This window comes from Podarcis melisellensis, assembly GCF_964234715.1.
Source record: "Podarcis melisellensis genome assembly, chromosome: 10".
NCBI lineage: Eukaryota > Metazoa > Chordata > Lepidosauria > Squamata > Lacertidae > Podarcis > Podarcis melisellensis.
Genome location: NC_138542.1, coordinates 43527518 through 43554819, shown reverse-complemented (window position 1 = coordinate 43554819; position 27302 = coordinate 43527518). Strand labels below are relative to the sequence as shown.

The following is a 27302-nucleotide window of genomic DNA, read 5'->3' as shown; positions in this document are numbered from 1 at the left end:
GCACAAAGTCAAAAGTGATTTATTTACTGCACTTATATCCTACCTTTCTTCAAGTACTCAAGCTGGCATGTAGGGTTCTCCCTCTATCAATTTGTCCTCACAACAGCCCTGTGAGGTAGGTTAGAGAGAGAAGAATTGACTGGCCCATGGTAAGATTCATGGCTGAGTGGAGATTTGAACCCTGGTCTCCCAGGTCCTAGTCCGACACTCTAACCACTATGCACCACACTGACTAAAATCTGAAATGGATTTCATTGGCTTCAATTATTGCATTCTGTACATGTCAGCTCAGACGTCAGCCCCATTGAACTCAGTGGGATTTAATCCCTGATGCATATGCACAGAATTGAAGCCTGAGATGATAATTTGTCTCAGTGAAGTGACAGGATGATCAGGTGCTAGAAACAGTAAATGCTGCACATCCTCCTCATTAATCAGTCCCAAATGAATGAATAAATAAAAAGGAGATAAGGGATGTGGACAGGCTGAGAAAGGCTATTTCACATTAGTTTTATTACACAATAATTGTCTCATTGTCATTCAAGTGTTAGCACGGGATCCAACTTTGTTTTCCCACAGAAGGGGCACCAGACATAAAGCTCTCTCAGCATTCTGGCTGGTGTTTTTTGTTTTGTTTTTTGCTTGCGGGAAAAATGTATGTTTTCCTCTAGTCAGCATGCCTATTTTCATTACAAGTACTGCATAGAATTAGGTTGCATGAGTTTCAAGAGCACCTATTACATAATACCTATACCATCCTTACTCTCTGCCATTCTTGTGTCATTTTATGACTCAAATGTGGAAGAGCTCAGAGAACATAATGTCTCACTGATTTTAGAAGATTTCCCTTAATTTCCGTCTGAAAGATAATGTGTATATGATTGTGGTTCAGTGCTTTCTTAAATTGTCATTTGGCTTACGTTGTTTATATATTCTATAATACTTATGTCCACAGAATAGTTACCATTTGGAGCAGACAAATATATGGAGCTATTATGCTTATGAAAGACATATACTCACCAGGAGATCCTGAGATATTTTCAGTCTGTCAGAGGCTGCAAACTACAAAGGAATAATTGTGATAGTCACTCAAAGAACCCCTGGTGAATTGAAAGCCTTAACGTATCATTAAAACGTGGCTATATTCTTACTTCCCTTGGTTAAGTATGTAGCCAACATGCTTGGCCAACGTAAAACTAGATGAGAACACTGTGACCTTTGAATATAGGTATTTTTATTTAATACATTTGTGCAGCATATTTAAACAGCATTCAAAGTGGTTTTATTTCAGGCAGCCTGTGCACTTCGAGTGTAAATTCTCTAATGTTGACAGTTATATTTACTTTTCCTACCCTGCTCCCTTAACAAGCCATTGAAACCAATCTTGTGTCTGTTTTAGACCTGGGCTGCTTTAAGGGATGAGCTTAGGACTGTGATTAAGCATCCGAGCAAAACTAATAGTCACCATGGCTGTGCTCTGCCTCCAGCAAAGCTTCTGAGTACTAGTCGCTGGAAACCACAGGAGGGGAGAGGGCTCTTGTGATCCTGCTTGCTGGTTTCCCAAGGAGGCCTCTGGCTGGCCACTGTGAAAGTGGCGTGTTGGACTAGATGGGCCTTTGGCCTGCTCCAGAAGGCCTCTTGTTCACTGGAAAGACAGATCGTGAAGCTGAGGCTCCGATACTTTGGCCACCTCATGAGAAGAGAAGACTCCCTGGAAAAATCCCTGATGTTGGGAAAAATGGAGGGCACAAGGAGAAGGGGACGACAGAGGACAAGATGGTTGGACAGTGTTCTCGAAGCTGCAAACATGAGTCTGACCAAACTGCGGGAGGCAGTGGAAGACAGAAGTGCCTGGCGTGCTCTGGTCCATAGGGTCACGAAGAGTCGGACACGACTAAACGACTAAACAACAACAACAACAAGGCCTCGTCTTAAGCTCTTATCCTTCAGAGGCAGTTGGGGATGCTCAGCTGGCATGAAGGGAACAGTTTAGGGATGGAAAAGGAGCTGGGTGTTGTCAAAATGATGATTGCAAGTGCACTCCTGGTTCCTGTTTTGGAGGCTGGGCTTGATGCTGAAATTGCCCAGTGGCATATGAAGTCAGGTGTGGGAGGCCTCACCCATCTCTCAAAGTGGCCTATTGCACTCAGCTACTTCTGGACGTTGCCCTCTGGCCGGTTCTGCTCTCCCATCTTTGTTATTGAGTGGCAATAACATAACTGTTGGCTTCTGAGGTACAGGAATATGTTACTTCCCCGACCATCCAGTGTGGAAGATACAGTGGTACCTCATGTTACAGACGTTTCAGGTTACAGACGCTCAGGTTACAGACTCCGCTAACCCAGAAATAGTACCTCAGGTTAAGAACTTTGCTTCAGGATGAGAACAGAAATTGTGCTCCTGCGGCGTGGCAGCAGTGGGAGGCCCCATTAGCTAAAGTGGTGCTTCATGTTAAGAACCGTTTCTGGTTAAGAACGCACCTCCGGAACGAATTAAGTTCTTAACCCAAGGTACCACTGTACTGTGATTCCTGCACTGCAGGGGGCTGGATGTCCCTTGGGGTCCCCTGCAACTCTATAGTTTTATGGTTCTATTGTATGCTTTTAATTTTATACATTGTATGTTTCTATTTTTATTTTTTTGAAATTAGCTCATGAACCAGATGTGGGTAGGGCATACTTTTTTTGAAATAAAGACGAACAAAGCTATTTCCACCTGCATTATCCATGCAGTCCTTACATTAGCCCTGTAAGATAGGCCAGTGTTATCTACCATGCCCTTGTTACAGAGAGGGATCCTAGCCTATTATACAAAGGTGAAGTTTACATGCATTGCTCTGTCCACTTTTGCCTCTGGCCAGGGCTGGCCCAAGACATTTTGGCACTTGAGGTGAACCAAAGATGAGTGGTGATTTACATTGGGAACGGGGGGGGGGGGAGGAGAGTGTCAAATCAACCTTACCCAGCAGCTGAAGTGAGAATCAAAGCTGTAGCAGTGGGGGAAGGGGTCCACTCTGATGCAGAGCCCAAGAGACCCCAATAGAGGGCAGTCCTGCCATTTCCTTCCTAGGTGTGGGAGGAGACCAACAGTGCTTTCTATGTGCCAAGCAGCTTCTGTAGAGGCAGAATGTGACTGGGGTGGTGGCAGCCAAGGAGGCTGCAGATCTAGCCTCTAAGGAGAGCATAGCAGCCATTGCAGTAGCATTGGGTGATGCATTCATTGGGGGACAGATCTGCTGCCTGAGGCAGTTGCCTCACGGGTGGACTGGCCCTGCCCATCCCTACCATGAGCCCCCAGAAGGGCCCTCAGGCTCAAAAAGTTTCCCTACCCCTGGAGTAGGCCCTCATTCAGGTTACAAGATAATACAAGGTGTCACAAGACAATGTAAATGCCAGCACCATTTTATGAAACAGATCACCTGTGTGACTACTGTCCTGTATCCTAAGGAAGCATTTGTTTAAGCTCTCCCTATCACAAGAACCTGAATCAGAGTAGGTGGTTGTACTATACAATATAAACACAAATCCATGTCCAAAAAAATGGTAAAGTAAAGGTAAAGTACCCCTGCCCATACGGGCCAGTCGTGTCCGACTCTAGGGTTGTGCGCCCATCTCACTTAAGAGGCCGGGGGCCAGCGCTGTCTAGAGACACTTCCGGGTCACGTGGCCAGCATGACGAAGCTGCTCTGGCGAGCCCCCACCAGCGCAGCACACGGAAACACCGTTTACCTTCCCGCTATAAAGCGGTACCTATTTATCTACTTGCACTTAGGGGTGCTTTCGAACTGCTAGGTGGGCAGGAGCTGGGACCGAAAGACGGGAGCTCACCCCACAGCGGGGATTCGAACCACCGACCATGCGATCGGCAAGCCCTAGGCGCTGAGGTTTTACCCACAGCGTCACCCGCTGTGGTAGTCTGCATTAAATCAAGGATATTGGGCATGAATTATGTTTATGCCCTCTCTGGAGCCAATCTGGGGAAGACACAGCACAAGAGTTAAAAATCCTGCAACGCTCATCATTAATGGGAGCTTTGCCAGCTAGCTAATGATTTGGGGATTATGTTCTGAGGACTTATCCTCATGTTGCTTAATTTGTGGTGAGCTGTGCAATTTTAGCACATCAGCCAAAATATATTAGCTAACATGAAAATGATGGTGTTAATATAGCAGACTCTCTTAAGTGTAAGCACATTAGTTCATTGAGATAAATACTCCATGCAGAGTAATGTAGCTCTATCTTTAATACTGCTAGATTATTATTTTGGCACGTTTTAGCTAGTACTGCTTGGCTGATGTATCTTAAAAATTCACACCTTCTGATACCTGTAAATGCCTCTCATGAATGAATCTTAAAAGCATACAAATTGCTGATCAAGGCTAAACTTTTCATCATTGCTGCTGCATCAAGTGCCTTCATCCTGTTTTCCAAAGTTTAAGATGCTTCCAGGAATTTATTTGCTCTTCTTTCCACAGAATGATGATGAAGAAAACTGCACTGTGTTTGCCCTTTTGAAATGAAAACAGCTGTGAGAAATCCATTTGATCCGGATTATTGTTTGGGCTTCTTTTAAAATTATTTATTTGCTTTTCCCCCAGGTCTTTGCCTTAGCAACCTAAATTGCTAACATATCCAGGGACAGGAGAAATACATCTCAATAATAATAGCTTTTTGGAAAATGCTGTTATGTGATTTGATCCTATGCTTTACTTTTTGATGCTAGTCCACATCACAATACATTATATTATAAAGAGTATCAGAACTAGATGTCATCAAAACCTACTATGTGAAATTCCTCTTTTCTAGCACGAAAATCAATATGGTATGCTAATCTGTTCTCAGAACATGGTGTGCTATGCTATGCTGTGGCAAAGTATCATATATATCATTATTCATCCAAAGTATAAGACCCAAAATTACATGCCATGACATACTAGTCTCTGCTTTACAATTACTAGAATGCAATAGAAATTCATTAGTTAATGGAGCAAGCTTTTTTCCCCTCTTGCTCTGGACTGTAGGACTCAAACCAATGGCTTCAAGTAACAAGAAGGGAAGTTCCAACTAAACATCAGGAAGAACTTTCTGATGGTAAGAACTGTCTGATAGTGGAACAGGCTCCCTCAGGAGGTGGTGGCCTCTTCTTCATTGAAGGTTTTTAAGTGGAGGTTGGATGGCTTTAGTGGAGATTCCTGCATTGCAGGGGGTTGGCCTAGATGACCCTAGGGGTCTCTTCCAACTCTACAATTCTATGCTTCTAAGGCTCCAGGGAACCCAAAACGTTAGAAGAGTCCTGCTAGGTCAGAACAAAGATTGATCTAGATCAGCATTCTGTATCCCACAGGGGCCAACCAGATACTGCTGGGAAGCTGAAAAGGAGGTTATGAAGGCAATAGCTCTCTCTCTCTCATTGTTGCTCCCCATCAACAGGTACTGGGAGGCCTGCTACCTCTAAACCTGCAGAATGGTTATAGCCATCTTGACAAGTCTTATAACCCAAGTCAAGAGATACCACCATTCTATTATTACAATGCTTCTCAGTAGAAATATTGTTTTTTCTGTCTAGCTTCGTATTGTCTACATAGCAGTGGCCACCCAGGCAGAAGCCTTTCACGTCACCTGCCACCTAATCCTTAAAAAAAATATAAAAAAATAAACCTGGAGATGCAGCTATAGAATTTGGAACCTTCTGCAGGCAAAGCATATCTCCTATCACTCAGCTATGCTTCTTCCAAATAGGAGGCTTCCAAATACGACCCACTGTTCTGGGCCGGGACAGGGAATTCTCTGTATTGCTAGATCCTGTTTATTTGGGTCATTTAATCACTCCTGATGCAGCCAAATTACTAGGTCTGGCATCAACAATCAGCATGGTCTGTCACCTGCCAAAGCAGAGGAGCTGCTGGCCAATGGAGTCGCTGAGGTGATCATCTATTTCCACGTGGGGAAAGTGCCCACTGGCAGAGAAAGAAATGGCGTGCAAAAGAGTTGTGCTTTGCTCCAGGTAATCCCCTCTTGTCAGGAAATAAGAGATCACCCCGAAAGACCCCTCTGACATCACAGGGGCCCCCAGAGTGATCTTCAGTTTCCTGGCAGGAGTAGTAGAGGGAGCAGAGAACAACCCTTTCAGGCTCCTATTAGTACCACTGGCACTGAGCTGGGAACAAGCAGTGATCAGCTGCAAATCATCATATTAGGAGGATGTCCAGAAAAGCACCTGGAAAAATATGGGTGAAGGAACTGGGATTGGCTGCAGCTCCCTGCTGCACACCCAGGTGGGTTGCTGTGTAATATGTAAAATGGTCATAAGGTTCTCAGCCTGAAAGACATTTGCAGGTCAACTCTTCCGTTTCAGAATGTGGACTTCTCTTGAGACATAGAAATCCCCATGTAGTGTTGGTGTGGGTTTAACAATGGGTTAAATTACACCATGCTTGGTGTCATGTCTTGAGGAGCATGTCCCCCATATCTGGATGGTCCTAGATAAGGGTGTCAGGTGCACTGGGTTACCGTAGCAACAGCAGCAAGGTTGAGTGCATGACTAGCTGAGTCGTTCACCCTCCCATTGGTTCACGAATGCTTTCATTATGTCTTGTTGTCCTGCCCTGTCCTGTTAGGGTCTGACTCTGGATCTGTAAGAGTCAGGGGAGGAGCCTGTGGGTTTTACACAGCAGCATTTCTGTTTTTACATGTGTATCTTTACTTCAAAGACCAGAAGAACTGTATATAATAGCTTTGTCTTGTGTCTGGAGAAAATAAACCCTTTGTCACTTGGAACTGTGTTGGAGCAAAGTTTCCCCCTTAACTGGGGACTCTGAAACAAGCTGTTCTGCTGGGAGCAAGAAATCTCTGAAGACTCTGCTGGGGCTCCCCATACTCTGCTGATACCACACACTGGTTGAGCTGTTGTGAACTACCAACTACCAGTACTTCTACAAGGTCAAAACCATGTGTCCTGGTGCTCTGTAGATTTGGAAAACCCAATAATCTTCACAGTAAAGAGCTTCTTCCTAGTTGGGCACCCAGTTTTGGGGAGATCATCAGACCAAGCATTCTTTAGTTCAACCTGTGCCAACCTGGTGTCCTTTAAATGTTTAGGGCTACCATTTCCATCAGCCCCAGCAAGCACAGCCATACTGGCTGAGACTAATGGGAGCTGTTGTTAAAAACTTCAGCAGCCTGGAGAAGGCTTCTCTCAGACCATAAGGCATCAACTAAAGGCTATTAATAATAACTGACATTTACAGAGACATGCCTTTACACAAAGCAGCCTAAAAACATGGTACAGATTTGCAAAGGATGGGTGACAGCCCCATCTGGCACAAATAACCATATCACCAATAAATCCAATGGTGCTCGGATGATTTTCATGGGTCCTGTGTGTCTATAGCATACTTTATGTATGCCGGTTACCTGCAGCAGATTTGTTTTTTAATCAGATTGTTTTACACTGCCTGAGGAAATCACCACCCACTGAAATGTAGTCACTTCTGAAACTAAACTCACTATGACAGATATACATCACCATGATCTAGTTACATAGGTAAGGCATGAAAACAGCATTGTATTATATTGCATTCTAGCAAAATGTCTATTATTATAACAGGTGGTATTTGTGGACGGAGGACTACATAAGTTGTCCCCTTGGAGTGCAAAGACTTTTAAGTATTCTGCATTTTACTATCCTGCAGAATCAGTGGAGGCCCAGCCACTTACCATCTTGAGTATAGGACTAGTTTTGCTCTCACTGTGTCCCTATATGCATTCCTTACAAAAGTTATTTTCCATGTAAAAATCAATTGGCAATCATTCATTTATGTAGGAGAAAGTAGCAGGCTGCACTTGGAAGCAACAGTGAGGTGGGGGCTGTATTACCCTCTGCTGAGTTGTCTGAGTTGAGAGGTCAGTTCAAATCTCAGAAGATCTCCCACATTGTGGTCTTGGTCACACTAGAGTGTGACAGAATCTTGGGAACTAACCTTTATACTGAGAGACTAAATGTGATGAGGGTGTTGATTATTACTACAATTTATAATATATTGACAGCAATACTTCTAGTGGCTTATAGATTTTTTAAAAGACATAAACAAAGATCAAAATGGTTAAAACAACAAACTCCAAATTCAACTGAACAATAGCAAGTGTGGCAAATGGAAGCTTCAGGAGGGATATTGGGCAAGAAAGTAAGATCACTGAACTGTTTCAAGTGTGTTTTGCAACCCATGATGCAAGACAATATTCATGGCTTGTTTTATAAACCACAGCTAGTACATATTTGCACAGCACATCTTAATGTACTGGCTCACTTTTGAATCCAGGACTCCACTAGTTCAGTCACTAGATTGCAATACCTCGTGTTTCTTGGGAAGACTCTTATACAACTACATTGATTAGGTCTGCTTGTGTTTAGCTTGGCAGCCCAGGAACTTAAGAGTAGAGGAATGCGTGTCAAAAACACACACACACACAAAAACCCAAGTCCACTCTCCTTGTTTACTTTGACAGAAATAGTTTTGGCATAATGTCTCAAGGATGAAGTAATCAGAGAATTAATTGGCAATCAACGGAAACAACTTAGGGGAACAAATTCACGACTTGCTGGCTAGAAATTTCTGTCTTCCACAAAGGGAAGCTACTTAGTAGTGGAAACTATGGAAAGCAAGAGAGGCCATCTAATGATACTGGCTGCCAAAGAATTGTGGGGCTACGAAGGTAGCAGGGAGCCATGGACCAGAAGCTGCTGCTGAACAGGAGAATAAACTTTGAAAAGGCACTGTAGTGCCACTGGCAGAAGTTTATGGTCCCATACGGCTCCCATGTGTTGGGGAGATGTTCAGCTTGAATGGGTAGATGGGAGGGGAGGGTGAGAAAGGAGCAGCTGGAAGAAGCTCCAAACAAAGTTGGGGAAAACATGTGGACTAGGGAGAAGAAGTGGGACACGTCACTCATTGTGATCTGAGGTCCAGAGGGGTGGCAATGAAAGAGGAGGAGAAGCAACGGAGCCTTGTTGGGAGCCTCGTCTCAGGAGGATTGTCCTGTGGAGTCCAGGTAAAGTTTGCATGTAGACTCATCCTTTCCTTAGTCAATGAGTAATTTGTGTCTTCCAAAGCTGATGGGAACTACGTGACATAACAAACCATCTTGAAATTTGAATGTGGCAAATAGACCAGAAGAGAAATCCAGGCAGAAGAAAGGAGACTCTATCTGAAAAAAGCTCAGTCTTACTTAAGTGAATGTTCATAAGAGTAGTAAGCAGTGCAAGATGAGTTTCTTGCAGGAAGAAAGTAAATAACTGTAATTGTTTCTGTGTGGATATTCTGTGTGTGACAATATAAGCCTCTGAAAGGTACAGATTACCTATGTAGGCTATGTAGTTATTATGTATCTGTCGGTGCACAACTGCACAGACCCAAGGTCATCCGATTTTCTTCATTTTATTCTTATTTTATTCGTTCCAAGACAACTTGCCACTTTTAGTGTAGACCCCTATTTATCTATCATCTATCATCCATAGTGAATAATGGGCAAAATGTACCTAGAGGTGAATCTATCTAGATCTTATATCTTCTTTTATAACCATTGCATTTTCTCTAATGCAATGTAACTCATTTTCAAAATCTTTTTTTTTTAAAAAAACAAAACCCAATAAAACTCTGCAAATGAAAGCCAACTAAGAGACAGTTAATGTAGCAGGAAGCCTGAAAGGCATATTTATCTCTCTTGATCATTGAAAATGAAAGCCTGATATGCTTAGCATAGTAATCAGAGAATAAGCAATGAAGCATATAATTTTATTGCATCAAATTCTATGGGCAAAATTGGGCAAAAGAGTTTTAAAGAGCGAGGCACAAAAGGTATCTGCAGCTTTGTTTAAAATCTCAATAGCTACACTTTTTCATGCACAAATTTCACTTCATATTTTGAGTAGAAACATATGTCTTTATTAAATCTATCAATTCAGCAAATTCTTAATTTGCTATCAGATCTGAATTATTATGTGCAATATTATTTAGCAAGTTGTGTGACACAAATGCATTTTCCCCTTCATTCTAAGGACTCTACTAATAGCATGTAGTTCACATATGGACCAAATTACCTGAGTTCAATGAGACTTCTTGCCTGATCCTGAGACTTTCTGCATGAGCATGTCACTCCTGAAGATCATGCATTTTAACTGCTTATAACAGCATAAAGTTTGGTAAGCTAATGGCATGGTAAGCCATTGTTACCCAGTAATATATCTATCACAGATACGTGTATTTTTGTATTTGCTATCAGTGTACCAATAATTTAAACCAGTAGTCTGCATTAGGATACCGTATTCCAGCACAATAATGTAATATTGTGCTGGAATATGGTAATAAAGTAATAGGGGGCTGAGGATTTTCCAGAAGAAAAAATTTCTTGCCACTTTCAACTTTCTTCAGTTAGTCTGGATGGAAGTATTTAACTGGTGCATTGCTTTAAAAAAGAAAAGAAAAGAAGAATGCAGAAGCAGCCTGTGTTTTAACAGCAGAAGCAATTGAATGTGCTGCTTATAATCACTGAAATCCGAATCACATCTCTCCTAATTCAAACACAATTTTTAAATCAGTGGAAAAACCTGGAAATGTGTGTCAAGCTCTCCTGTTTTGCTCAAAATTGTATGAGAGCAGTTTACAAATATCTGAGCAACTGAAAACTAGTTAAAGGTCTTTAACCTTCCTTAGCAACACTCCCACTATTCCTGGCCCAGTATTGTTTTAGTCAATAGATGCAGTCAAAAGCAAGCAAAAGCAGACCTCACTTCCTCACATTCTTGTGTTAAGTACAGCATGTTCTCATCAGGCTGCAGGAGATAGCAGCCTCTCGGAAATGAAGGCCATATTTGGCAATGGGACAGAATAACCTTGAATATCTGCAGCTGTATTGGGGGGGGGGAGTAAGAGTTCTGTGGTGATGAAAACTGAGGGGGTGAACATTTCCCCTTTGCCGTAAGGATTTAAGACAGATGCACATAAAATCTCTCCTTGCTATGTCTCTGCTTATCTCTGTCATATGTAGGAATAAAATATATTGGAAATAGAATACCTTGGGGAGAAATGTTGAAAGCAAATAGGGAAGAGAAAATTGGGGAGGAATCTGAAGCTGGGAACTGACATATTTGCGCATTATTTGGCTGCAGAGTGTAGAATCCTGGTGACCTGAGAGCATCACACACGTCTAGTTGCAGCAGATGTTGTTGTTTTTTATCACATGGAAGAGGAATGTCATGTGAGGAGAGGGGATGAGAAATGAGGATATCGGATAGGAATGACAAATTCCCCATACATTCTTTAGGGATGGTGGGATTCATGACTAAAAGTGATTGAGAGATTCATGTTGGTGGTCACACCTGTTTGTTTGTATTTTTCAAATAGCATTTGCTTGTTGAAAACTTTTCTGTCCCACTTTTCCTTCAAATGGTCCTCAGCAGCTGACAACATTAAAAGCATCAGTAAAAAGGAAAACAATTAAGTAGAAATAATACGGACAGCAAGAGAGCAAGAAAAAATGGCAACAGCTCAGCAGACATAAGGGGCATTATTCCATCCTCAAATCTTTCTTTAAATTGTCTGACAAAACCCAAGCAGTAAAGTTGACAGGCAGGCCTCTCTATGGAGGGCATTCCAAAATTTGGATAAAGGGAGGTATATAAATCAAATAATAATAAATAATAACAGTTATGTCCTGTGTTCAGGAAAGCCCACTTGTGTGTTTCTATCCATCATATTTCAGGCAACCAGTGAGACTTCACTTCTTTGGGTCATGGATGGAGCCTGGTAGAATCTGGCATGTCATTTGTTGAGCTGTGTTTGAATTTGGTGGACCAAAGCAAGACTAGGCAGAACTTGGCAGGTTTGGCGCATAGAAATATCTGCTGGATCATTGATGGAGCCTGATGGTGCCAGAGGTGGAGATTTCAAAGCACTGAAAGGACCACACGAGGATTTGGGTCTAGTTGTGATGTTGGTAGATAGGACAATGTCTCAACATAAAACTTCCCCAATCAAGTAGGAAGAAAGAACATAAAAACATAAGAGGAGGCTGCTGGATCAGGCCAATGGCCGATCTAGTCTAGTATCATGTACTCATTGTGGTCAACCAGATGCCTCTGGGAAACAAGAGCACCTTCCCCGCCTGTGTTTTCCAGCAACTAGTATTCAGAAGCATTACTGCCTTCAACCATGGAGCCAGAGCATAGCCGTCATGACTAGTCACCGTTGATAGTCTCACCCTCCATGAATTTGTCCAATCCTCTTTCAAAGCCCTCCAAGCTGGTGGCTGTCCTGTGGGCGTGAATTCCATAGTTTACCTAGGAGTGGAGGTTGGATTTGTTGATCCAAAGGAGCCTGTGTGAAGAGTTCAGACTCATTCCCCCTCTGCCCCCTACCTTCCTGCTGCCCCAAAAGTGCTTTGCACTCAGAATTAGTGCTTTTGGCATAGGAACTCAACACAGCATGGAAGCATACTGTATGAAGGTCAGCTTTGGGCAGGAGGAGGGCTGATGCACTCCTCATCACTCAATGCCGACCTCACCTTTCAATACGATGGCACCAGATCCATATTTCATCTCACAGATCAACTGCCATTGTGTCTAGCATGGCCCATATTTTAACACCATTTCATTTAAGCAGACATGGAATGAATGCTGACTAGCACTGCAGCCGTATTTTGTTTTGTTCTGTTTCAGCACAAGCGCAGGGCTTGATTCAAACTTTGGCAGAGCTAATGAGAATCCTTCCAGCAAGAAGTTCCCCCACAGGATATGTTCTCACATGGACTTGCTTCGGCAGTCAGCCCTTCTCCTGAGCCAACTGGATTAACTAGCTTCCATGGAATGGCTTGAAGGAGAAGAAGAAGTAATTATCACTTATGTCAGTGAGAAATTCTAATATAGTGGCAGCGAAATCATTTGTTTTCCAATAGGCACTGCATTAATAAAATAGATGCTTGTAGATGAGGCAAGATTGGTTGAGAATCAAGGGAAATGAAGTCAGTGCTTTTGTGAATTTTTATTCTTTTTTCTTTGGTCACCTTTGGAGATGCCATGGTATCTGAGTTGGCAACCCCCACACTAACCCCTTATTTGCACAGTCCCTATATATGTACAAACGCTACATACTCCAGAGTCTATGGCTGTGTACACACTATACCTTTAAAGCACATTCAAAACATGTGATTTCCCCTCAAAGAATTCTGGGCACTGTAGTTTACTAAGGGTTGCTGGGAACTGTAACTGTATGAGGGCTAAACTGCAATGCCCAGAACTCTTTGAGGGGAAGCATGTGCTTTAAAGATACTGTGTTTATGCATCCTATACACATAGTTGAGAACATTGCTATGGAGTCGCAGCATGAGACCACACACCCTCTTGCATGCTTATGACTGAGGCACTTCCCTCAGCTGTGGCTGCTGACATCTTGAAGTTAACCTTCAGTGCTGTTTTTAAGCTGATTCTGCTGTTCTGCTGGGTTTAATTAAAAACAAACCAAGAAACCCAATCATTTTATCACTGATACAGTTGTGATTGTTTTGAAACTATGGGGTGGTCGCTCCGGGATTCTTTGGACTGAGAGTAGGCTGTTAAATGTTCCTGCTAAAGAAAGAAACAAACGACTGCTCCCGAAGACGCCTGGTTGGCAAGCTCCATCGAAAGAGACACCCAGGATGGGGAAAGAGGATCAAAATGGGTGGTGAGAGGAGAGCTGGGAGGGGTAAGAGATTGTAAAGTGTAGACGCAGAGAAGAAAACATTGGACTGTCCTGCTGGCTGGATCTAGAGGCACAGATTCTAGAGGCACAGATTCTAGAGGCACAGATTCTGAGGGAGCTTGGGTTGGGGCCAGAGCCCTTTCTAGAGCCCAGAGCATGGGGTAGAAAGGGGGGAAGAGAACTGTAAGCTCAACAGAAAGCCAAAAAAGCCTGCATTTCCATGGAACATGTGTCTGCCTCCCTGTCTGAGGCATAGGGAAACCTGTGACCTGATACTGTAATGACAAGGTGACCTGGCTTTTGATGGGATCCCAGTCACATGGGGAAATTTGTTCACCTTTCAGGAAATACACACACCCTCCCGCAGGTCAGGGCTTAGACTGGAATCATAGAGAGAAGGTGTGGCTCAGTGGCAGAGTACATGCTTTGCTTGCAGAAGGTCCAGGTTTAACTTCTGATATCGCCTGAAACCCTGGACAGCTGCTGCCATTCGATGATACCAAGATAGATAGGCTGACGCTCCAGCTTGGTATAAGGTAAGTTCCTATAGCCTATGTCTCTAATGCCCCTTGAGGTGACACCTTGGCTCTCAAAGGCTGTGACACTGAGGGGTCCAATACACCGTGATGGGACCTTTCCCCAATATCTGGTCCAGCATCACAGTAGGAGCAGAGGTGGTGACAGACCCATGCCGAAAACCCAGACCTGAGATGAGAATGTCTGCTCAACAGTCCAAGGTTTGCTGCCGCTCAGCCTTACTTTGGAGGAAGAGGCAAGCATTAATTTCCTCAGGAGAGTGAAGAAAATCCTCAGGGATGATTCACACCCTGGCCGGCACTTTCTTGATCTCCTGCCCTCGGGCAGAAGATATAGAAGCATGATTAGTCACACCAACAGGGTAAAGAACAGCTTCTATCATTGGGCTGTTAGGCTGCTGAATGAAAAGATAACAACAGGGCAACTGACTTTCGGGTTTGGTGGCTGTGCATCAGTAAATTAAGACTAAGAGAGCTGAGTGGGGGGTGCTTGTGTAATCTCACTGTATACAAGTTGTACAATAAAGTATTTCAATGTGTATTTACTTTGGAGGAAGAGGCAAGCCTTAAAATGAAACTCCTTCATCTCTGCCTCTTAGCTGCTGTTGCAACTAAGAAGTGCCACATATAATCTTGTCTAACCCAACTCTGGCTTCTGCTGGACAGCTCCCCAACTGGTCCAGGCCACTGGATCAGTCCATGTTCTGACTGTTGGTAGCCACTGCCCTTCTGACTGTTGGTAGCCACTGCCCTGGGTTGATAGAAATGGACACAAGCTCTGCTTGTCTGAAGGACAAATAACAAAAGAGTTCAACCACCACAAGCAATAAGGGGTCTGTCACACTACCTTCAGCTGCCTGAAAACATAAGCACGACCAAAACAATTGTCCCCAGTCTTAAATTATAAACAGTAGGCACAGGGAAATGGCATTGTTTTATAAACAATACTGTTGTCTCGCCAGCAGTAAAGAATGTTACACATCAAAATCAATAGGAATTCAAAGGATGATAATATGGGAAATGGAGGAGGAACGGGTCTCAGGAGACCCAGAAAATGCAACATCTGGGATTTGTGTGTGAAATTTTACAGTTTATGTCTTATAGAACCTGTGATCAAGAAGGTCAGGTTATGGATCCCCAGATGTGAGGGGATTTATTGCTGCCTTTCATATCCTAAATGAAGCAAGATCAAAGTCACCTCGTCTCACAGGACCAAGGCTGCCGAAAAGCGGGTGCATCCTCCTCTTTGGTCTATTTGACCTCAGAGATTTGTGCTGCCGTTTCAGCCTTTTGATATTACATACTTTGGTCCTTCTCTGCTGGGAATGGCTGATCAGACATTTTCATTATGGAATTCATTTTAAAAGGAAAGACTGTTTATTTGGAGGGGGGAGCGATTAATTATTAATAAGAATTTATAGAGAAAGTCAGTGAGAATATTATTACCAGAGAAATATGGTACGGCTGGTACTTCAGAAGAAAAAATCTCCAGCAAATCATAGAGAGTAAAAGTGTGTGTGTGTGTGTGTGTGTGTGTGTGAGAGAGAGAGAGAGAGAGAGAGAGAGAGAGAGAGAGAGAGAAAGAAAGAAAGAAAGAAAGAAAGAAAGAAAGAAAGAAAGAAAGAAAGAAAGAAAGAAAGAGGTAAGCAGGTTCCAAGTATTTAGAGAATATATTCTTGCACATTTTATTTAAACAGTTTAATAATGCAGCCCTATCCATGTTTACATTGTTGTTTTAAATGCTGTGATATTGCCACCACCAATTTTCAGTATCAGTCCTCAGGTTAACGTTGACTATATACATATATCATCTTGGCCTTAAAGCAACTTACCTGAAAGAGGGGCACATATGCATGAGGCTCCTTCCTGCTTTTGGCCTGAAGTTCTAGAACTGAACTATACGTATGGAAGAATTTTGTTGTTGGGTGGGTGGAACTGGTCCAAAACCCCCGCACCAACATCCCACTTTGAAATGTATGCAGCTTGCATGCCTTAATTTGTAGAATAGCAGGCAACGGGGCTCAAGCCTACCTGAAAACCAGGCATTTGGGACAGTAGGTTTAGGAGAAGGAGGGGGGTAATTATGATGGTGATAATTGTGAACTGCCCTTCAACAAGAATTCTCAGACTGGTAAGCAGTCTACAGTAAAACACAGAATAAAAACATCAACACCAAAAACACCGTTATTGTAATTATCATAAATATAGCTGGCCGCAACACAGAACATAGTCATAAAGTGATGGAGGAGACATCTCATTAACCTGTGCAGGCCAGGTGGAATCGATACATCTTCAGTTGGTGGTGAAAAGACTACTTTTCCCATTAGTCCTGAGCCACACTGGCTGAGGATAATGGGAGTTGGTGTCCAACAATGTCTACATGGTCACGGGATTCCCATCTCTGGTGTAGACTGACAGTGCAATTCTATGCACATGTACTTGAGTTCAGTGGGACTTATGTCTGAGTAAGTATATACATATGGGGTGGAATTGCATGGATGGAAAAGGGTGCCACACTGCGGTGGCAGAGGTGGTGTTGTCCATTTGGTAATGTAAAACCTGTTTATTTGAAATTGTAAAACTTAAAACATTTGAAAGGGAGGGGGGGACTGCAAAACTAAGGTTGAAAAATTCTGTTGAACTCAGCTAGACCTCTTTTTGAACAGCCATAGGATCAGAGTGCTTGCCTTTTTTCTTAGCAGTGTTAACCTAACAATGATTAGCCCACATAAAACAAGAAGGAAACTATATTTCATTAAATATGGAAATGAACTCAGATTTATTCGTATTTGAACCAACTCTGACTAATTCCTAAGGGTACCAAGTGGCTGGGTTGGAGCTGTTCCCAGGCTGTTAGGAGATGAAGGTCATACTTCAATGGAAGGGTAATTGAATTTTCTCAGGGGGTTACCATAAGACCAAGCAGCTGAAATACATGAATTCTGTGTCTCTGCCATTTTTTTTTTATTACTTTGTCAGTCATTTCTCAAATGAGAAACTATGCAATTCTGATTAATCATGATATAAACCTTATGGATGATGGCCAGCAATACTGACTTAGCCCTCTCAAGGCAATAACAAAATCCTCCCCAGTTTAATGAAAAGCAAATTAGCACAACTCCTGACCAACTCGAGGAAGGCTGTGGTCAAACAAATCCATTTGTAAAGCAAAATGGGGCACACAGTGAATCAGTCATACGACTGTTTTCCCATAGGCCCAGCCTCTGCTTGTATTACCTCAACTCCTTTTATTCCTTTTGGTGTGAATCAGACCTGACGGTGTCTAGTTTGCATACAGCTAGTGGCCTAACATCGGGGGGGGGGGGCACACAGGGGAAATTGCCCGAGGCACAAAACTGTTAGGAGCGCAAAATTTGGTATCGTAATGCCTTAGACACGTTGTGAATGTGGCCATAAAATAAACCTATCCGGCCTGCAACAAAATATTGCAGCATAGAGCCACAGGATTCCAGGCACTTCATTCTTCAAGCTTTTAATGTTTAATAGGTTATTGTATTTTAGTGTTTTGTTGGAAGCCGCCCAGAGAGGCTGGGGGGACCCAGCCTGTTAAGTTGTGGGTGAACAAATCAGACGACACAGCGATTCTTCAAACAGCTCTTGTTTATTCACAGGCCAGAACAGAACTGAACTGAAGGGTTCAGTCTGCATGCTTATATAGAGCTCCAGTACAACGTAACTGTAACAATTTTCTAAAACTATCCAATCACTGAACATCACTTTCGATCCCTTATTTGCATAACTATCTACAGTATCCCCCTGCTGGCCCAGGGTGAGAACTTCAGTACATAACACAGCCAGATGGGTGGGGTATTAATAATAATAATAATAATAATAATAATAATAACAATAATAATAATAATAAATTCTATTCTCCCTTTCCCTGATTTTCTGACCCCCTCCCTCTCTATAAGCATTCAACGAACATGGAACACTCAGTCCCCACTGGGCTGTTCTAAGGTCTCCCTTCGTTTTTCCCCCTATTGATTTGTACGTCTGCAAGCCTTGGTTGCCCCCCAGGCCTACAGCTGCAATCTCCTTGTATGCTGCTGGTGCTGTTTTGGTGACATACACAATGACACTCAAGAGTCTTAACACTGGAAGTAGAATGAAATGCTAAGAGGCACTGTTTTTATTGGATCATTTTTTGTTGGAGAGAGTCAGGCCAAGCAACTGAACTTCAGACTCCTTTATTTCCCATTTAAAGGTTGTTTATACGCAGAATGTCGTATCAGAAAACAGATAATACAGGGGGGGAAATGTGGTGGTTGTTTTTTCTTCAGCCAATAGACACTTGTAGATGGATTAATCCAATATATAAGGTTCCAGTTAACAAATAAACAGTTTCGCTGTGATGAACTGACAGATTAATCCAAAAACCCTCATCATATCAATAAAACATGGCTTTCCACTTGACAGTTAGGATTTAAATTGTTCCAGGATAAAATGAATTGTAGCTGTATCTTCTCAGAAGACATGTCAAGCATTCTCCCTTTCGTACATTTGTCTTTAAAAAGAATTCAGTCTATTCATTTCTGTTGTAAACAAGTATGTATTTAGCCAAGCTTGAATTAAAGGGGAAGTCTTATTTCTCCAAGTCTTTCAACGATAAGGCGCTTGCCAGCCACTGCCTACTTTCTCTGTCGTAAGAACATTTTTAAGACTCAACAGAGTCAACGGCCTTGACGGCCTTATGTCAATTCATCTAATAACCTTGATCCGATAGGATCTAATTTTCTGGCATTTCCATCAAGTCTAGGCAAGGAACACAGGGAACAGTCTTCTACTGAGTCAGATTATACTGAGTACACCTTGCTCAAGACTGTCTACACGGACTGGCAGCAGCTCTCCAGGATTTCATACAGCAGATGGCAGGGCAGTGGGGCAGCTCACCTGGCCTAATGTCACCAGCATTGGGGGTGGCAAGGCCTCTCTCCCTCCCACCAAGCAGCAGCAAAATGGGGGGCAGGGGAGCACTACTCCTCTACCCCAGTGACCGCCACTGAGCAGGAGACATTCCCAGCCCTATTTGGTGGGGTGCCATGGATTAAACCTTGGGTTTTCTAACATAAAAGGCAGATGCTACTGGCCCTTCTCTAATTATTATTATTATTATTTATTTAATTTCTATACTGCACTATACCAGAAGGTCTTAGGGTGGTTCGCATAAAATATCAAATACATAAAATCAAAACAAAAACAACAATCATTTTTTTTTAAAAAAAAAAACACCCCCCAAAGAGCCAACATTTTAAAAAAGGTATAGGATGTCGTTCAAGTCAGGCCTGGTTAAAAAGAAACGTTTTTGCCTGGTGCCTAAAGGTGTATAGTGAAGGCACCAGGCGAACTTCCTTGGAGAGATAAAATTAAGGCCCAAGTAAATGCCATGTTAATTGGAGGATGGATGGTTTTTGAAAGGGAAGCCGAAGAAGAAGAAGAAGAAGAAGAAGAAGAAGAAGAAGAAGAAGAAGAAGAAGAAGAAGAAGAAGAAGTTGTTATTTATTATCTATACCCCACCCATCTGGCTGGGTTTCCTCAGCCACTCTGGGCGGCTCCTAACAGAATATCATTATCATTATTAATAAAGTGATAAAACTTCAAACATTAAAAACTTCCCTAAACAGGGCTGCCTTCAGAAAATCAAATAGTTGTTTATTTCCTTGACATCTGATGGGAGGGTGTTCCACAGGGTGGGAGAAGTGGGGCCGGTTAATTTAACTCATCCAGATACTATTTGCATGCCAGCGGAGGCTTCCCTCAAAATGGCAAGGATCCTTTTTGGTGAGGTCATTTCTGTCTGACCTTGGCAGGGAGAGATGCAGTTAAACTTCCCCTCCCCATCCCACACAGTCCCCAGGCAGCTCAGGATTTCCTTCCATTACTATTTACACAACAACAAGTGCACTGTTTCTTTGGCCCTCTGGGGGTCCTCCCTCCTTGCAACACCAGCAAGCAGATGTGTCATTCTGAAATTCATATTGCAATGAAGTTGGAGATAAGTGCTTGTTAAACTCCTGTTAAACTCATCATGCTAATCCTAACAGATTTAGCATGTTAGCACATGTTTGTTGTTCGGCGGTAATACAGTGGTACCTCGGGTTAAGAACTTAATTTGTTCTGGAGGTCCATTCTTAACCTGAAACTGTTCTTAACCTGAAGCATCACTTTAGCTAATGGGGCCTCCCACTGCTGCTGTGCCACCACCACGCGATTTCTGTTCTCATCCCAAAGCAAAGTTCTTAACCCAAGGTACTATTTCTGGGTTAGCGGAGTCTGTAACCTGAAGCGTCTGTAACCCGAGGTACTACTGTACTGCCAATTAGAACGTTTTTCTCACTGGGCTGCATACTTTGCTGCCCTAGTCCAGCAAGGGAGATCTGCGTGGCAAAGTAGACTCTGACATACAGAAGGTGCTAACATAGGAAACTAACTTCATGCTTGTCTTGCTAGCCCAGGACTAACTGCTCTAACAGGCAGCAGCACTCCAGAGTCACAAGGTAGGAGTCTTCCCTGGCCCTATTATTAGAGACCCCTTTTAACCGGAGATGCCAGCGATGAAAGGGTCTTTCTACACACAAGCATGTGGTCTGCCATTGAGCTACAGCCCCTTGTTCTGATTCAGCAGTAGCCAGCAGGTTTTCCCAGGGACAGTTGGGAGTCTGAAAAAGACTCTGGCGGTTCCCTCCCTGTGAGAAGCGAGGTTACAGGGAACCAGGCAGAGGGCCTTTTCGGTGGTGGCGCCCACCCTGTGGAACGCCCTCCCACCAGATGTCAAGGAAATAAACAACTATCTGACTTTTAGAAGACATCTGTGGGCAGCCAGGTTTAGCGAATTTTTAATGTTTGGTGTTCTATTGTGTTTTTAATTCTATTGGGAGCCACCCAGAGTGGCTGGGGAAACCCAGCCACATGGACGGGGTATAAATAACAATTATTATTATTATTATTATCATCATCATCATCATGGGACAAACGAAAGTGTGGATGAGCGCTTAGGTTTGTGCAGCTGAAGCAGATTAAAGCACTCTGTCACTCTAGTACAACAAATCCACTTTAAAAAAAGAATTAGACTTCTCCCACTTTAGAAACTGATAAGGAAATGTGCTGAAAAGTGTGGAATGAACCATGATTAACAGGACAAAATATAAGCAGCCCACAAGCAAATCAGGACGAGTGTAAGTTAGATACATATAGTCATATAATCTCCTGGCAAAAATGTCAGAATGAATGCTCAATAAAGACCAGATAGGATCTAACCTCTATGTAAACTTTATGCAAGCAAATCAGGATGAATGCTCAATAGATTGCCTAGACTCCATTACAGTATTTTGGGGCCTGTGAGTGATGCACATCATTCAAAGGCTTCTTTCCTTTCACTGTCAACCCTATGTGAGGGCTGTTTTGAATATGCAGAAACAGCACATGCCACAGTCCTGCCTGGACAGCTGCACTTCAGGCTGTATAGGAAGGACTGAAGGCTTGAATGCTCCCCTGCATTAAACTTTTCTGCACATAGAAAACTAGCTTGTCAAGGATAAGGCTTTTTTCTGACTGGCTACTTTTCTAGAGATGGGGAGTGTACATGGAAGGACCATAGCTCAGAGCTAGAGCATTTGCCTTGCATGCAGAAGGTCCCACAGTCAATCCCCAGCATCTGGGGAGAGGCCACTGTCTGAAATCCTGGAGTGCTGCAGCCAGTCACAATAGAAAGTACTGGGCTAGATGGACCAATGGGCTGGCTTGGTATAAGGCAAGTTCCTATGTTCCTTCGGAGGGCTGTTCAACACATGCCTTCCTCACCTGGTCCTGTATATAGTGATACAGCCTAGTGAGGGCTGTACCATGTGTTATTTCAGCATATTCAAACTGATTCTGAAAGAACAGGAAATCAAAGCAGGTTTTATCCTTTTCTTATAACAGGAACACAAAGATGAAAGCTCTGGTTGTGCCCATTGTGGGTGTCCTGACACTTCTCCTTTTCTTCCACCTCCTGCCCAGCAGCATCTGTCAGAAGGCACTTCAGAATCACATTCAGGAGTGGAATTACAGAGAAGGAGGTAAGAGGTGCTAGCAAGCCAAGGCAGATGCAGGAGTCATTTGTAAACTCCTTGAAGGCAGGGGCCTGTCCACTTTTAGTTTTCTAACTAAAACACCGTCTTAATATGAAGAAGAACGTTTCTGATAAAGGCTTGTGTGAATTCTGGTTTCCTGCCCAGTCTTGAGTTCCGCACCAGTAGGGTTGCCATATTTCAAAAAGTGAAAATCCAGACACAAAAGTTGTTGAGCTTTCCCCCGGACATTTCAGCCCAGACATATGTTTCTGACAACCAGATCTTGGTTATTATGGATGTATGGCAGCCCTTCACACTACAGGAAGCCAAATATACAATGCTACAGTATTTGTGTATATGCAGCTATTGGGAGTTGAAGTGCCTCCTGGTGACTGCGAATGAGTCTTAGTACTATGGTTTTGCCTAAAGGAAGGGTGAGGGATCTCAACACCTGTCCTGCAGAAGAAGTACAGTCACATGCTTCCAGCACAGAATTTTATCTTTGGATGAATGCGCTTACTAACCCAGATAGAGTATCAGTTGCAATTATTATTTGTGGAATGTGAGTGCACAAGTAAAGTCATTAGGCTACAGTCCTCAATGAGATTTACTTCTAAGTAAACACGCCTAGGCTCAGAGATGTAGCTAAGGGGGGGAGAGGGCACTGGGTTCCACACCGTGTGGGGCGGCACTTACCACAGGGCCTGCAGCGTGCCCAAGCCATGCGTCTCTCCTAGGAGTGACATGGTTGCTCGGGCACCTGCAGGCTCCACGCTGCCCAAAACAGCAGCATGGGGCTTGTGTCTCCCCCTCAGCCATCCTACAGCTGAGGAGAAGGAAGTGGGTGGACTCCTTGAGTGTATGTGCCGCCCCGGGCACCCAAGCAGCTAGCTACACCACTGCCTAGGTTTGCAGTGATTGCAGCAAAGGCATTTCCCATCCACCCCCATCTTGGGCCACTGAAGCAGAAAGTGCTCATATAGATCACACTGACATCTTACATTTAGAAGCAAATGTTTCCCCTCAAAGAATCTCGGGTTTGTCCATGGTGTTAGGAATTGTAGCTCTGGGGAGGGTGGATTATAGTTCCCAGCGTTCTTGGGGAAGCCATGTGCTTTTAATTGTCTGGTGTGTGTGAGAGAGACTCTTGCTGCTTTGAAAATATGGCAAACAATATTCCGCCATTCAGTTCTCTCCAACATTTTGCATTCTTTGGCACTTGTGACGGATTGCTGTTGCCTTTTAAAAGTGGTGAAGTCAAGAGCAGCTGTCTCCCCAGCAGGCATCTCTCACTCCAGTAGCTCTTCTCCACCTCTGCCATGCAGGGATGAGGAGATATCAATGCAATTAGTGCTGGAACAGGGGTTGTGGCATGAAACATAAAACCTTGGGTATTTCAGAATGGTCTAGAGAAAACCAAGGAACTGAGCCTATTTCTGCATCTCAGGCCAAAGGATTTCCCACCTTTATCACTTCTCATCCCATCTCAATTTATCTCACCTGACCTATTATTTATTAGAATTTTTTTAATCCTGCTTTCCCGAAGATTATGCCCAAGGCAACTAACAACGTCAGCAGTGAAATTCTAACCGTTAAAAGAAAAATATCAAATTCAGAAATACAAATCCGTGAATGCTGGGGGTTAAAAAATTAGGAGCAGACAAAATATTAATAGAATAATATAAGCAGCAGTAAGAGCAACATTTAGGAAGGTTTTTGAACACCAGGGAAGCCGTCAGTGATGGGAAGGGTGAGCCTCTCTAGGAAGAGAATTTAAGAATTTATCCATTTTCATAGGACTAGAAACATGGTGTTGAAAAAAGCAATCTTCAGGAACAATGTGCCAGATTTTGTGCACCTGGCTGCAATCCCACAGACACATATCTCTGGATTACACGCAGACATGTGTGTATTAAGTGATACTTAATCCATTAAGATTTAGGTGTACTGGAAAATAAAATAACTGATTAATGACTTGCTTCTCCCTCCCTGAATCTTTTCTTTCCCCTCATTCTCACGTGAATTCTGATATCAAAGCCGATAAAGTGAATATCCAAGGCATAAAGAGTTTTACGCGCACACTGGAGAAGTGGGGGAACAGCATCTTTTGGCAAATGAAGCACTCTTTGTTGAGTCACCCTGACGCACTCCTGCCTGAACTTTCCAGGTAAGAATACAAGAGCATTGCTGGCCTTTTCTCTGCTCTGCTTTCTCTGGAACAGAGAATTCCCCACTGTTGAAACTCTTTATACCCCAAAGGGGAAGATTGGATGAGCAACTAGGATATAAGCCTTAAAACTCCGTTAGTGATGGAGAGTTACTAGAAAGGGAAGAAATATGCCTGGGTTGTCCCAACTTCTTTTACCCGATAACATAAATACAGACCAACTCTCAAAGTGATGAGCCCACTTTTTCTCATACCAGGGATACTCTGAAAAGGAGAGGGCATGGTAAATTCTGGATTGAGGGAGGGGAAAGTGAGGGAAGGCAGTGACTTGGAATAGAAATTCATGGAGGTACAGAAAGCTATCTGCATTAAACAACAGTATGGATGTCATGAGCCTCAGTCCCAACTCACTGTGATTTACACCTGAATAAGCATGAGTATGATGTTTCATACATTTCATACATTGGTCCAAACTGGCTAGTTTCCAAGCATTTCAATTTAATAACTGATATGCAATTCAAGGTGGGGGGCGGTCCTATTCCCCTTTAGGCAAAAATATTCTCTTTTATTTATCATCCAGATATGATGGCGAAAGTTGAAGCAGAGCTTAGTGGGGAGAGTGGGGAGCAAAATGTCCTTAAAAACCCATCCCATTTTCAACAAAGCAGTTAGTAAAATTAACCCTGCCTATATTTGGCAGAAACAATAAAAAGTGGGTTTTAATGGGGAAAGATACCAGAATGTTTCGGATCTGCTTGCTTATATTTTGAATCAGTTATGGCACCAGCTGTGAGCGTGAAAGATTCCCATGTGGACAACATGCTCTTAAAAGTGAGTGTAAAACTTAGCGTGAGTGGTAGTTAACTGTTCAAATGTCCCTAATGGGCTGTTTATATGGGAAGAAATGTCAACGTAAATATATAATAAATGTTGGTGCTAATATTTTTTCCAATGATTACACTGAATAATGTTGTTTCTGTTAGATCAGAAATGTTTTTAGCAGCAGTTTCTGTTTGCATCTGTGTAAAAAGGCGGCTTATATCCATAGCAAGGAGGAAATTCCTCCGAACTCAGACTTACTGCTGATGCAGAGTCGACATCCCTAGGCCTGCCCTTTAAGAGGCTAGTGGTTAACAGCAGGACTCAGATGTAAGTCCCATTGGAATTACTCTGAGGTAATGAATGATTGCAGCCTAAGAACGCTGTGTGCCAAAATGTCCTTGAGTCAAATCTCCACTCAGGTTGCCTCCAGGCTGCCACCCAAGTACAACACATCAACTTTAAAGAAGAACTGGATTTTTTGCAGTTTGGAAAGTGATGGGGGAAATGTATTCAAAAGAGAGGTGTGTGTGAATGAATGACCAACAGGAAAATGTATAAACAGGATGAGTGTTAGTTTTCATATCACCACCTTGCAAATAACGCTATATAAATAATTACTACTTTTAGGGTATTTAATTGAAGAATCACCACCATCTATCCAAGCCTTGAAGTGGATTTCTCAAACTTGGTCAGACGAAGCTGCTAGATCTAATTATTTGTGCTGGTATATACTATTTTCTGCAGCGTTTTAACAGTTTGCTTGATGATGCCTTAACACAACTGTTGGTGTGCCTCATCCTAAGCATTGCGACCTGGCAGAGCAAGCCTCAGGCCCCCTTCTTATGGTCAAGTCACAATACGTCTACTCAGAAGTCCCAGTGATCTCAGTGGGATCTGCTCCTGGGTAAGGGCATATCAGATTGCAGCCTTACAGCCTTAAAAAAGTCCGGCAGGACTTAAAATATTTCTGCATACTCATCTCATGTTTTAAGTACATATTGCAGCTGAGGGCACTTAATGTGTGATGTGCCCTTAATTTCAATGGGTCCTATTGCAAAAATGAGTAAGGCTGGGCTAGGTCCAGTAGGCATGAGATTTGATGGGTCCCTGGGGAGGAATCATTGTTAGCACTAACACTGCAAAAGGCTTTGATCAACTCCTATCAGCCGCAGCCTCCAACCACACTGATTATTTATCATCACAACAGTTGTGCTTCTGAACTGTGCTGACTGAATTGTGTTGAGTCGTACTGAGCAAACCTGGCAGTGAACTGCCATAATGATCCTGATCTGTATACATTCTTAATATTGATCTTCTTTGACCGGCAGCCTCCGGCCTATCTCTGAAGCAATTGACAATCTCCTGAAGCAAGTACTTTCCATGAAGAAGAGGCTGGCAGAGCTGAATGAGCGCCTCAGTGTCATGAGCAGGACCCTCTTCCCCATCCGCTACAAGGCCCAACGGAGCCAGACGCTTGGCAGCATCCATCTGAGGAGGGTACTGCTTCAGCAGAGGAGGAGGAGGTACATGAGAAGGAATTAGCTCTTCTCCAAGATGAAATTTTGCTCAATCTCTATTCCAGAGGTCCTCATCAGAAAGCTCAATAAAAGAAAGTTTTGACTAAAAGAAAATGTGTACAATATTATTACTGAAGGTTTCTCTCTCTTCCCCATGAATGGCAGTCATAAAGGGTGTTTACACGTTACGTTCAAGATGTCTACAATCTGTGTACACACAAAGTTGAACAGTACATGTGACTCCCAATAAGTGTTTGGTAGCATGCATGCAGTTGCAGATCAGCCTAGTATCTGCAGAAGGATCTTTGTCTAAAGCAGGCATGGAAATTACAAGTCCCATCAGCCCCAGCAAAAATGACCGATGACCAGGGATGGTGAGAGTGGCAATTTAGCAACATCTGAAGGTCAAAATGTTGCCCACTCCCTTTCCCATTTGGCTGTGGCTTCCTACAGCCTACA

General features: G+C 43.1%; 1 protein-coding gene across 3 annotated transcripts; it reads left to right on the top strand.

Annotated features, from left to right (window-relative positions):
- The first annotated feature begins 8638 nt into the window (after positions 1-8638).
- On the top strand, positions 8639-26957 carry LOC309379444 (uncharacterized protein). Of its 3 annotated transcripts, none has more exons than XM_081928617.1 (5): positions 8639-9047; positions 10054-10213; positions 22207-22343; positions 24375-24504; positions 26655-26957. In XM_081928617.1, exons 2-5 carry the CDS (start codon positions 10206-10208, stop codon positions 26866-26868), a joined length of 489 nt encoding a protein of 162 aa, XP_081784743.1. In that variant the 5' UTR covers positions 8639-9047; positions 10054-10205; the 3' UTR covers positions 26869-26957. The 3 variants fall into 3 exon arrangements, with proteins under 3 accessions (XP_081784743.1, XP_081784745.1, XP_081784744.1); XM_081928619.1 differs by lacking the exon at positions 10054-10213 and adding an exon at positions 20742-20783 and having other exon boundaries at positions 8641-9047; XM_081928618.1 differs by lacking the exon at positions 10054-10213 and having other exon boundaries at positions 8646-9047.
- The last annotated feature ends 345 nt before the right edge of the window (positions 26958-27302 follow it).

What these genes read in the sequence shown, in the direction of transcription:
- LOC309379444 (XM_081928617.1), top strand. An exon ending in GTGGAATTACAGAGAAGGAG is followed by an intron (nt 22,344 to 24,374) that starts GTAAGAGGTGCT and finishes CTGATATCAAAG; the next exon opens with CCGATAAAGTGAATATCCAA. An exon ending in CTCCTGCCTGAACTTTCCAG is followed by an intron (nt 24,505 to 26,654) that starts GTAAGAATACAA and finishes TTTGACCGGCAG; the next exon opens with CCTCCGGCCTATCTCTGAAG.